The 13,407-nt window shown below is 45.7% G+C and overlaps 1 protein-coding gene across 5 annotated transcripts in view; it reads right to left on the bottom strand.

Moving 5' to 3' along the window:
- SNX29 (sorting nexin 29) overlaps positions 1-13,407 on the bottom strand; it is a 593,890-nt gene that overhangs the window by 427,612 nt on the left and 152,871 nt on the right. For all 5 annotated transcript variants that reach the window (XR_010110475.1, XM_034939805.3, XM_034939806.3 and 2 more), the window contains one exon: positions 12,369-12,497. Coding sequence is in view for 4 of the 5 variants with exons in the window: in XM_034939805.3 (XP_034795696.1) it covers positions 12,369-12,497 (129 nt within the window). In the remaining variant the exon portion in view is untranslated. The remainder of the gene's footprint in view (positions 1-12,368; positions 12,498-13,407) is intronic.

Raw genomic sequence — 13,407 nt, 5'->3', positions numbered from 1 at the left:
CATTAGAGAAAATAAACAAGCACATGGCTTTCTCCCTTGTATGTGATTGCTCTGAGATGTCACCAAGCTTCTGTTCCTCTCCCATTATGCTGTGTCTACCACTTTATATTTTAAAAAACTATCTAGGAAACCTATACTGGTTACAAAATTCTGAAAGGCTCATGAAGAAATTTATATGGCTTTCCACTGTTGGTCATGTTTGAGAAGGTGCTCCCATTATTTTAAATTTCAACATTAAAGCATTTGGCATTTCCATTCTCCCACCTTTGGGAGTCCCACATCATTAATCCCAAAAGAAAAACCAGCTGAGAAATCATTCATGCCAAGGATACCTTCACCTTCCACAGGCACAGATGCAGGAGCCAAGCAGTGATGAATGGTAGTAGAACTAGCTCCATTTCTGATGAGCGGGCCCTCCCGCCTCAGCCTGCCGCCAAGAACTTGGGCCATGAAAACATTCATATCTCTTGGCTGGGTGCAGTGGCTCACACCTGTAATCTCAGCACTTTGGGAGGCCAAGGCGGGTGGATCACTTGAGGTCAAGAGTTCGAGACCAGCCTGGCCAACATGGCAAAACCCCATCTCTATTAAAAATACAAAAATTAGCTGGGCATGATGGTGCGTGCCTATAATCCCAGCTACTCGGGAGGCTGAGGCAGGAGAATCACTTGAACCTGGAAGGTGGAGGTTGCAGTGAGCTGAGATTGCGCCACTGCACTCTAGCCTGGGCAAGAGGGAAACACTCTGCCTTCAAAAAGAAAAAAAAAAAAATCATATACTTTGTCCTGAGATCCCACTTGGGGAAATACACATTAAGGAAAGAAACGGACAGAGAAATACACACAGATACTGAGATAGTCACTGCAGCCTTTATCTATAAGCTCACACTGGAAGCAGCTGCAATGCAAATCGAGGTGGAAACCACCAAGTACCCTAAGGAATGCTACACAGCCGTTACAAATCACAGCTGGTCAGGCTCTCTCACTCACCGCTGTAGGGGTAAAAGAGAGGCGGCTTTCTTGGAAAGGATTTTAGTAACACAAGATCAAGAGCCTTTACAAACATGCTTACCTTCTAACATGGGAATTTCACTTTTTGGAATCTAGCTGAAGGAAATGATTTTTTAAAGGCGGAATAGGTTTATAAAAATACAAGTTCATAGAAATACTAATCCTACAAGGGAAAAAATGGTTAAGAAAAATGATGTGAGAAACAAGGACATATCCAAACACAGAACTCCACAAAGCCATCAAGTGATATCCATGGAACTGAATAACATGAGACGATGTCTGTTGTTTATTGTATTATTGTAATAAAAAACTTTTCAAAGCAGACCCTCAATTTATAGATTCAGAATGATCTGAATTATATAAAATACATATATGCACAAAAATAAACGGGAATAAAATGCCTCATAAATAATAAATTCATTGATGGTAATTGTGTTCAGGTGATTTTCCTCTTTAAACTTTTCTGGTATTCCCGGACTTAAGAATTCTAACTTGCAAATTACTTTCATATGCAGGGGGGAAAAATACCCTAACTTAAGGGAAAAACCTCAAGGATTCGAACGTACACATTACATTTAAGAACAGGGAAAAAAAATCTTGTATTTAAACATAATTTGAAATCTACATAGCAACAGAATAAAATAAACAGAATGTAAATTGCATATATACAACAAACAGTGGTGTAACTATGTAAAAATATACTTAAGTGGACTAAGAATGGAAATAATTATCACGCTACAGTCATGGGATTTGGGACTCTTTTCCCCATTTTGAGTTGTTATGCTGCTTTCACAATTTAAAGGTAATTTTTTTTTTTTTTTTAAGTATGAAAACAAGAGTTCCCTCGAGAAATCTCAGGTATGGCAGAATTCCATGGTAGAATCCCACTTGTGTATATCTTAATCTGAAACCATTCAGCTTTACATTGGGTGAGCAAAGCAAGTTGCAGAACAGTGGGCGCATGTTGAAAGCTCAGAGGCAGATCCTTAAAAACCCACAGAGGCCGGACGCAGTGGCTCGCGCCTGTAATCCCAGCACTTTGGGAGGCCGAGGCGGGCGGATCACGAGGTCAGGAGATAGAGACCATCCTGGCTAACCCGGTGAAACCCCGTCTCTACTAAAAATACAAAAACTTTGCCGGGTGTGGTGGCGGGTGCCTGCAGTCCCAGCTACTCGGGAGGCTGAGGCAGGAGAATGGTGTGAATCCGGGAGGAGGAGCTTCCAGCGAGCAGAGATCGCGCCATTGCAGTCCAGCCTGGGTAACACAGCGAGACTCCGTCTCAAAAAAATAAATACCCACAAAGCAAGCCGTCTCAGTCTGTTTTGTGCTGCTATAACCGAATACCTGAGGCTGGGTAATTTATAATGAACAGAAATTTCTTTTCTCACAGTTCTGGAAGCTGGGAAGTCCACGATCAAGGGGCTGGCGTCTGGCGAGGACCTTTGCTGCGTCATCACAGGTCAGAAGGCAGTAACGGAAAAAGGAGCCCAGCTAGCCCTTTTATAACAGCATGAATCCCACCTCCCCTCCATGGGGGGTGGAGCGCTCATGGTCTAATCACCTCTCAGGTGGTACCACCTTTTTATACTGTTGCTTGGTAATTAAGTTTCAACATGAGTTTTAGAGGGACAACCTTCTAACCATAGCACAAACCTACATGTTGTTTATGGTTTACTTAAAAATAAAATCTAAAACAAAAATGACAAATGTCAGTAGTGCTAATTGTTGCAGTGGGTCATACTATTCTTTATATTTTTCAAACCAGCCAAGCAACAAAAAATTAGCTCCCAACTTGGTTCTGAGCTAAAAATCAGCCTTTCTAAGGTTTTCAATGAGCTTATCCATTCAGATCATTGCTGGCATCCTCTCTTAAGTCCTTGCTACCTAAAATGTGTGGTCTAGGAACCAGCAGCATCAGTGTCACCTGGGAGCTTATTAGAACTCCAGGATAGCAGGCCCCACTCCAGACCTGCTCGATGAGAATTTAATGTCTAACCTGAGCCCCAGGTGTTTCGTGGGTACATTAAGGTTTGAGAAACTCTGCTCTAAGCCACCAGTTGTCAACCTTGACTGCACACTGGAATTACCTGAGGGTCTGGGCCTCAGCTCCACAGATTCTGATTTACTCGGTCTGGAGGGCAGCCTGGACATAACCATTTTAAAAGCTCCCCAGGTGACTATGATGTTCAGCAAAGTTTAAGCAACATATTTCGCTATTCAACCCAGAGAATTCTTTATTAGGAAGTTAGTTACATCTGAGCAACAGCAGGCTACATTAACTGCAGAAAATGACTTTTTGCAGGCTTGAAATGGAGGCATAATTTACTTCCATGAAACCAACAGTAATCACCATGGCTGTCTGTTACTCAGTACTTACGCAGGGTATTCAATGTGCTTAACACTTGACATGCAATCTCTCTTCATCATCTTTCTAAGGGAGGGTCTGTTACCACCGTGGTTTTCTAGATAGGGAGCCTGAGGGGTAAAATGGCCATCTCAGATCACACATCTATGAGCGGTGGAAGCCCTTGCATGACACTGAGGAGCACCGCCTTAAATTAAGCAGCGTAAGTGCCTCACTTGTCTCACCCTTGCCCTAGCCCTGAGAAGCAGGACTCAAGTCCACACCTGCCCCATACGACACTTCCTGCTCAGAGTAGCCCCACGAAAATGGAACTTCTGGAGCTGTCAGACTGAAGGTTAAAATCTTTGCTTGTGGCCGGCCAGGCGCAGTGGCTCATGCCTGTAATCCCAGCACTTTGGGAGGCCGAGGTGGACAGATCACCTGAGGTCGTGAGTTCGAGACCAACCTGACCAACATGGAGAAACCCACCTCTACTAAAAATATAAAAATTAGCCGGGCATGGTGGCACATGCCTGTAATCCCAGGTACTCAGGAGGCTGAGGCAGGAGAATCGCTTGAACCCAGGAGGCAGAGGTTGCAATGAGCTGAGATCGCACCACTGGACTCCAGCCTGGACAACAAGAGCGAAACTCTGCCTAAAAAAAAAAAAAAAAAAAAAAAAAATTCTTTGCTTGCATATCCTTCCCTTCAATTTCTAGCACCTACAGGACAGAATCAGCTATATTGTCTTTCTCTCTGATTGACTAAGCTTCACACAGAACAGTAAATGTTTGATGAGTGAATCAACAAATAAACAATATCGGCCAGGAGTGGTGGCTCAGGCCTGTAATCCCAGCACTTTGGGAGGCTGAGGCGGGTGGATCACCTGAGGTCAGGAGTTTGAGATCAGCCTGGTCAACATGCTGAAACCCAGTCTCTACTAAAAATACAAAAAAATTAGCTGGGTATGGTGGCAGGCACCTGTAATCCCAGCTACTTGGGAGGCTGAGCAGGAGAATCGCTTGAACCCGGGAGGCAGAGGCTGCAGTGATCTGAGATCGCACCACTGCACTCCAGCCTGGGCAACAAGAACGAAACTCCGTCTCAAAAACAAACAAACAAACAAACAAACAATATCAATCGTTCATCTGTGACTGAATTTCATCAGTAGCATCAAACTGCAGGAAAACAGCTCCTCCTAAGCCATATTCCCTCTTGACTGACATGTGTATCTTGTACTCACCCCCAGCCCCCAACACCAGCCCCACCCACCCCATGCACTCAACGCTCCTTGGCTGCTCTGGGGTACATCATGAGACCAGCCAGCTGCTGACAAGCATGTGCTTAACAATGGCGAAGGGCACAACTCACTCAGCTCAGGAGACTCAGCCAAAGGAAAGAGCCAGCGACCTTGGGGAAGTGAGCTTCATGCCCAAGGGGAGGCGAGAGATGGGAGAGCCAGAGTGGGTCACATATGCAGCAGGTGCTCAACAGTGGGTTCAGTGTGGACTGGATCCAGTCTCTAGACAAGGACTCAAAAAGATCGGGGCAACTGAAAGGGACCTTGCACACAAAATTCCAATACATTTGTAAATGGTCTTGAAAAAGAGAACACTGGGGAAAGAGCTAAAGCAGAGATTCTCACTGGGGGCCGTGGGGACAGTCTGCGTCCTCATGAAGATGATGAATGCTACTGTCGGAGGTGTTTGAACCATAACAGCTCCATCTGGAATAGGAGCTGGTTAAAATGAGGCTGAGACCCACTGAGCTGCATTCCCAGGAAGTGAAGCATTCCTAGTCACAGGATGAGATGGGAGGTCAGGAGGACTGGCGTCATTAGATACAGGTCACAAAGACCCTGACGATAAAACAGGATGCTGTATGGAAGCCAGCCAAAACCCAGCAAAACCAAGATGGTGATAAAAGTGACCTCTGGTCGTCCTCACTGCTCATTATGTGCTAATTAGAATGCATAAGCATGCTAAGGACATTCCCACCAGCACCATGACAGTTTACAAATGCCACGGCAATGTCCGTAAGTCACCCTACATGGTCTAAAAGGGGGAGGAACCGTCAGTTCCAGGAAATCCTGCCCCTTTCCTGGAAAACTCATGAATAATCTGCCTTTTGTTTCGCATATAATCAAGAAATAACCATAAGTACTCTAAGTCAGTCGGCCCATGCCGCTGCTCTGTCTGCGGAGTAGCCCTTCTTTTGCTTCTTTACTTTCTCTAATAAACTTGCCTTCACTTTAAGCACTTGCCCTGAATTCTTTCTTGCACAAGATCCAACAACCCTCTCTTGGGATCTGAATCAAGACCCCTTTCCATTAGCACTACCAGCATTTACAGCATAGAGCCGAGGATACTAACTGTCCTGAAAGGCCAAGGCAGTACCACACAACCAAGATCAGCCTACTTTCTGCAATACTTCAATCATCCTGTGGCCATTCATGTAGGCGGAAACCTTACTCATAATCTGAGCCTAAAAAGGAATGCCTTTCATATATACTGACTATGCCAGGTTTACTTTACGGTTCACCCACTCTTTGCTCTTTTTCTGGACTCCTTCTAAAGAATGACTTCTGATCTTCTTAACTTCTTAAAATCAAAACTCATCCATGAGAAGGAGGTGCAAGCACTTAGCGTCAGCATGTTTTCTAGCACAGGTGCGCCAGACCAATATGTACTGAAATCTATTTTGAATTATAAATTCCTTTCCTTTCATTTGTCTTTCATATTAGAGTGTTATACTGATTTTTTAAATTACTTGTATAAGTAGGTTATATTCGCTATAAATTTCATTTCAGAAGGGGGCATTGCCAAATATTTTTATTTAAAACAGATATTGAGTCTTCTAAGATCAAGTCTAAATATGCCAAAGTAGCTGGACCAGCGGTTTGCTAATAATGTCAGATTATATCAGACCGAAATATCTAGCCAAGGAAAAGCACAATGGAGAACACAGCACAGAGACCTTCGGGCTACCGCTTAGAATGGCTGAGCCCAGATTTCACCTACCAAGACAGGGTGCGCAAGACAGCTGGCACAAGAGTGACAGCACGGTAGTGTCACTCTGGAAAACTGACAGAATCCAAGCGTCACAAGCCCTCTGTGGAAGCAACCCACTGTCGGGGACATCTGCGGGCTGCATCTCACCGCATGCACCCCCAATCTGATGGGAGGAACATCCTGGTTTTCCTTTTAAGCAAACTCTCCGCCATCCTTCTTCCTGCTCCACGGAGTTCAGGTGAGGGAAAGCCAGCCACCCCCAGCTCCAGGGGGAATGGGACCCAGGCTTGGGCAGGAAAAGTAACACAGCTGGCCCGGGAAATGAGAGAGTGAATCCCAGGACTTCTCCAGAGCTACTGGAAAAAAGTCTTCTCCTCCCACTGGCATTGTTAAACTGATGGGATTTAGGCTGGGGCCCCTGGGGGCCCTCTCGTCACCACAAGAGAAGAGTGATCTAAGAATGAAGCCAAGACCGAGGGAAAGAGAGAGGAGACATGGAAAGTCATGGGGACTGCATGATATGCATGATACCCCCTGAGAGCTTTGATCCAGCCCAGCAAAAAGCTAGCTCTTCTCCTGTAGGTTTGTTTATGAGCGAATCAACTGCTCTTTTTCATAGGCAGTTTAGGGTGGGTTTCTGTCACCTACTACTGACTCTAAGTGGTAAGATTCCTTTTCCTTTTTTTTTTTTTTTTTTTTTTTTTGAGACAGGGTCTCTCTCTGTCTCCCATGCTGGAGTACAGTGGTACAATCTCAGCTCACTGCAGCCTTGACCTCCTGGGCTCAGGTGATTCTCCTACCTCAGCCTCCTGAGTAGCTGGGACTACAGGCTTGCACCACCACGCACCGCTAATTTTTGTAATTTTTGTGTAGACAGGGTCTCACCGTGTTGCCCAGGCTGGTCTCCTGGGCTCAAGCTATCTGCCCACCTTGGCCTCCCAAAGGACTGGGATTATAGGCGTGAGCCACTGCACCTGGCCTCTATATGGTAAGATTTCAATGAATGGCTGAGGGGCTTCCAGAAAGCCCCAATTCCCAGAAAATGACTAAAAATACGTCTTGGGGCAAACGACCATCTGCAGGTCTAAAGCCCAGCCTAACTGGCTGCTTTGTGCCAAGAGAAGATGCCAACAGGAGGAGAACAATTAAGGTGCTGGAAGAACTGACATTTCCCAGTGACACTCATACCAAGTGACAGTCACTGGCCCCACGGTCCCTTCACTCCCTCATTTAGCCAATATGACTGAGCAATGCCAGGCACTGTGCTAGGTGCAAGGACGGGCCACTGCCCTCATGGATCGCACGGTCTAAAAGGGAAGACAGGCAGTGCATGGACGACAACCCGGACTGTGACTGTCAGTAATAGCGCTATTCAGGAATACCGACTCCCATGAAGCGTATCTCAGAGGGACCTGATCGGTCTCATGATCAGGCAGGAGACGGTGCACAAAGCCTTCCTCCCCACCCTTTTTTTTTTTTTTTTTAGAGTCTCGCTCTATCGCCCAGGCTCTGGAGTACAGTGGCCGATCTCAGCTCACTGCAGCCTCTGCCTCCTGGGCCCAAGTGATTCTCTTATTGTTCTGGAGTAGCTGGGTTTACAGGTACACACCACAACACCCAGCTAATTTTTGTATTTTTGGTAGAGACAAGGTTTCACCAGGTTGCCCAGGCTGGCCTCTAACTCCTGACCTCAGTGATCCACCTACCTTGGCCTCCCAAAGTGTTGGGATTACAGGCGTGAGCCACCGCGCCTGACCAACAAAGCCTTCTGGATTCCTGTAGTCAGAAACAGAAAGCCCCACTCAAACTCTCTTGAACAAAAAAAGTTTACTGACCTACATACCTAGAAAGTCAAGAGGCAGCTCTGGTGCCTTTTGCCAGCAGCCTAGTGATAATACCACGTCCACTACAGCAACTCTTCTTCTAGTGAAAGAACCCCTCTCTTCCTTCCCTCCTCTCATCCATAAACACAGGCTTCCTAAATCAGATAACAAAGCAACTGTTAATTTTTGAAAGACATGTAACAAAAACTGGGTCTTATTTCTGGTCTCTACTAAGCCTGAGAGCAAAGTTTTGTTTTATTTTACATTATGAATTTAAGATATTCCTCCAAAGCATGTTTCTTTTACCAAACAGAATATAATAATGTGGGCTTCAAAAAACAGTGACAGGTTGGGCATGGTGGCTCACGCCTGTAATCCCAGCACTTTAGGAGGCCGAGGCAGGCAGATTACTTGAGGTCAGGAGTTCGAGACCAGCCTAGACAACATGGTGAAACCCCATCTCTACTAAAAATATAAAAATGAGCTGGGCATGGTGGCACATGCCTGTAGTCCCAGCTCCTCAGGAGGCTGAGGCCGGAGAATTGCTTGAACCCGGGAAGCGGAGGTTGCAGTGAGCCGAGATCGCACCACTGCACTCCAGCCTGGGTGACAGAGTGAGACACTATCTTAAAAAAAAAAAAAAAAAAAAACCCACACTAAGGAAACAGAAACAGAGAAGTTAAGTAATTCATCCAAGGTCACACAACTAGTAAGCAGGAGAGCCATGGTCTGACCCCGTCAGTACAAGGCAGGCACCTGGACCATAAAGCCCTAGCTGTACCCACCTGCACTGTGAAACCTGCACCTGAACACACACGCACCTGAGGAAAGCATGGCGCCGGCGCAATGAGCCTCACCTTCCAGCCTGCGACACTCCACTGCCCTGCCCTGTGCCCCAGCAGCTACGGCATCCCCACTCCCAGGCAACAACTGCCCGAGCAAGCCACTGTCAGCCAACACTGACAGTTGCTTTTACTCTGGCCAGAAGCAAGAAGAAAGTTCTGACCACTGGCAGAGGTTAACTCTATCTGGAACATGTCAGCAATGGAATTTTTCAAAACTTACATACCCAGCTGATCGGTTTCCCTGCTTCTAGTTTTTCCTTTTGAAATACTGGTCTGTTTTACAGATATCTGTTCCTTCTGCCTACAGACTGCAAACTTTCAGACACCTTAAACTCTTAGCAACCCACTGCTTAAATAGGGATTATAAAACTGCCTGGTTAGGACATTGGTTTTATCTACCCCATCTATGGGATAAAATTTTCCCAACAATTGTCATGCACTAAAACACGCTTCCTGTGGAATACACGTAAGACGCCTCACTCATGTCCACTGCCATATGCACCCTCACATCTTTTCCTCCTCATTCAGCCCCTTCAGCTGGATGAGATCATCCTCTCCACCCCTGAGATGAGGAAGCACATATGTGCAGAAGTTGAGCAATTCACCCAGAAACACACAATTTGCAAGTAATGATGCAAAGACTCAAGACTATGCTGACTGCTAATACAAGCCATTAAATGACACGGAGGCCAGGCATGGTGGCTCAAGCCTGTAATCCAAGCACTTTGGAAGGCTGAGGCAGGCGGATCACCTGAGGTCAGGAGCTCAAGACCAGCCTGGCCAACATAGTGAAACCCCATCTCTACTAAAAATACAAAAAATTAGCCGGGCATGGTGGCGGGCAGCTGTAATCCCAGCTACTTGGGAGGTTGAGGCCGGAGAATCACCTGAACCCGGGAGGCAGAGGTTGCAGTGAGCCGAGATCACGCCACTGCACTCCAGCCTGGGCACGACAGGGCAAGAATCCATCTAAAAAAAAAAAAAAAAGACAGGGCATATAATTCTGTCTCTCTTTGCTGACTAAGAACCAGAACCTCTAAAGACTTCAGACTTTATTGTGAACATTAAATGCAATTATGCTGCAAAACTCTAGCATGGCCAGGCAAAAGGGTGGTCCAGGTGAGAAAATGCCAAACTAGGCACATTTTACACTATTTATAACAGTCATTTAACTGTCTTTGATGCTCTTGAGCTATCATTTTAAAATGTGACGAAAGGGGAAAAGCTCAAAGATTGGAAATCCAACATAGGATCATAGCGCCAACATTCAATAAGACATACAAAACAATTACATTAGAGCCATTCACAGCATCTAACAGCACAGAGAGGTAAATGCTGCTGCTATAAACTGACTTAACTCTGGGCTCCCTTGCACATCCATAAGACGTGTTTATCTCGTGGTCTTATTTTAAAGTAGATTTACAGAACAAGCAATAAACTGCTTATCTTACCTAAAATGAGGACAAACTGGAAACAACCTGAATGCTAAATTGACCATATTAAATTCATCATTCCAATCTGGAATGGGCAATTTAATATGGCGGGTTCACTCAATCAAATACCACATCCAGGTACATAAAAATGGTTAACATGAGGCCTATATGGAAACAATAAAAGCTGCTTTTGCGCTCCTAAGCAGTGCTAGAAGGTAGACTAAACAATCACAGGCATAGATTACATGTATAGTTAAAGAAAAATGTTAGTATATGAACAAATTCAGTAAAGATGCATGTAAGTTGGGATCTGGGGTGGTTTACTTTGCAGCTCTCTTTAATAGTACATAAACAAAGTGACAGAAAAGGAAATAAAATGGCTTTTAAATAAAAGGAGGCTCAACCATACTCTTAATTAGAGAAATGGTAATGAAAAATTTTCTGCCAGCACCATTTCCACCCCTGGCATTATCAGAGACCCAGAAGTTGGATCCCATGGCTGTGAGAGCACAGCTGCGCCGCAGCAGGGCCTCTCCCACACTGCTGCAGAACACGCAGCTCACACCCGTGCCAAGCGAGTTGATGGTCCCTGTCCGACTTACAAATGTGCTGCACTTTGACCCAGCAATTCTACTTCCAGGAATATTTCCAAAATATATACTCATACAGGAAAAAACAACCAATGCAAAGGTTGTTCACTGTGGCATTATTAGTAGCAGCAAAAGACTGGAAACCATCTCGGTGCCTGGCTGTCAGCAGGCTGGTTAAACGAATTCTGATGCAGTCAGACAAGGAAATGTCAGGAGCTCTTAAAAAGCAGAGGGCAGCCCCACGCAGACCAACGAGAGCAATCTCTGAGATGTCAAGTGAATGCTGCATAGGACAGGCTACCATTTCACATTAAGGAAGAAAGAGAGAAGGAAAAGGGAAAGAAAAGGAAAAAAAGTATATGCACACCTATCTGCTTGTGTGTACAGGGAATATCTCTAGGAACAGTAACGATGACCCCCTCTAGGGAGCAAACTGGGTGGCTGGGATAAGAGAAGGGGACTTGCACAGGTTCACCTTTTGTATTTTGAACCACGTGCATATGTACTATTTACTCAATGAAATAAGTTAAATTAAAATACATACTTTTTTTGCTTTAGTCGCTATCTTTTTTTTTTTTTTTTTTTTTTTTTTTGAGACGGAGTCTCGCTCTGTCGCCCAGGCTGGAGTGCAGTGGCGTGATCTCAGCTCACTGCAAGCTCCACCTCCCAGGTTCACGCCATTCTCCTGCCTCAGCCTCCCGAGTAGCTGGGACTACAGGCGTCTGTCACCACTCCCGGCTAATTTTTGTATTTTTAGTAGAGACGGGGTTTCACCGTGTTAGCCAGGATGGTCTCGATCTCCTGACCTCGTGATCCACCCACCTCGGCCTCCCAAAGTGTTAGGATTACAGGTGTCAGCCACCACGCCCGGCTTTTTTTTTTTTTTTTTAACTAAAAAGTCCAGGTGAACGTGTGCTCAGGTTTTTTTTGTTGTTGTTTGGTTGGTTGTTGTTTGTTTTTGTTTTTGAGACAGAGTCTTGCTCTGTCGCCCAGGCTGGAATGCAGTGGTGTGATTTCGGCTCACTGCAACCTCTGCCTCCCGGGTTCAAGCAATTCTCCTGCCTCAGCCTCCCAAGTAGCTGGGACTACAGGCACCCGCCACCACACCCAGATAATTTTTTGTATTTTTAGTAGAGACGGGGTTTCACTGTGTTAGCCAGGATGGTCTCGATCTCCTGACCTTATGATCCACCTGCCTTGGCCTCCCAAAGTGCTGGGATTACAGGCATGAGCCACCGTGCCCGGCCCAGTATGCTCAGGTTTTAATGAAGCCCCCACGTGCTTACCTCTCCATCCCTCACCCTCTCCTACCTGGCCAGCGCCTGGACCTTCATGCCCTGCCGCTCCTCCTGTTCAGCCACCTTCCTTTTCAAGGTGTCCACCTCTTGCCGGAGCGCGGCTGAGTGCTCCATCTCACCGTCGAGCAGGTTTCGCAGTGATCTGGGAAGAGACGGACCCATCTGTTCAGAAGCTGTCAACCCAGACCCCACTGAGCCCAGGACACAGTTCCTAACATAAGTCAAGTCCTAAGCCATGCGTTTGCCACAAGGCTCTGCATAAACCATAATTCAAGTCTATCTCATATGAACTGGAGATAGCAAACTCTAATTGACAGCCTTAGAGTAAGAATTAAGGGACAGTCATCTATGGCCTGGGCTCCATGTCCCTGATTGCCTGCGAGCAGGCCAGCCTTCTGACAGCTTAAATCAAGGGAAAACAATGAGGTGAGCAAATTCCAGCCAAGTCCCTTTACAGATACCCCACTCAAAGGTGTAGCACATTACAATGAGACCATTTTGTCACAGCTACACCAGGTCAGAGATTTAACCAAGGAAAGGATGCCAGGAGAGGCCAAAACAATAATCTGAGGCATAAAAATAGAATATATACTCAGATTATCTCACAAACGTCTAGTCTCATTTCCACCTGTGCCTATAAAACACATTATGAGCCTGTTTCATTGCCAACTTCAGGTGAAACAAGCATATATAAAAAATATCTTATATCACTAAAGCATCTGAGATAGCAGAGATAGCATTTTACATTCCCAAGTTTGTTAACCCTCCAACAGGGGGCTGGCAGCCAGCACAGGATTCACCTGTGTATTTGTCATCCCTGGTCTTAAATAAAGGAGAAGACAGCAGGTCTTCTAGAAACCATCACCAGTGACCGCCTAGGAGAGAGCCAACCATGGTGCTGCTAACCATTTACTTCATTCTACCTGGCTGTTTCTGGAAAACAATTACCAACCATGGTACATCTACATACTAAATCCAGAGGACACTTGCCACGTGACATCAGGATATAAGCAAAAACAAGGCCGGGCAGGGTGGCTCACGCCTGTAATCCA

This window comes from Pan paniscus, chromosome 18 (assembly GCF_029289425.2).
Source record: "Pan paniscus chromosome 18, NHGRI_mPanPan1-v2.0_pri, whole genome shotgun sequence".
NCBI lineage: Eukaryota > Metazoa > Chordata > Mammalia > Primates > Hominidae > Pan > Pan paniscus.
The sequence above is the reverse complement of the archived record's forward strand: the minus strand, read 5'-3'. Positions and strand labels throughout refer to the sequence as shown.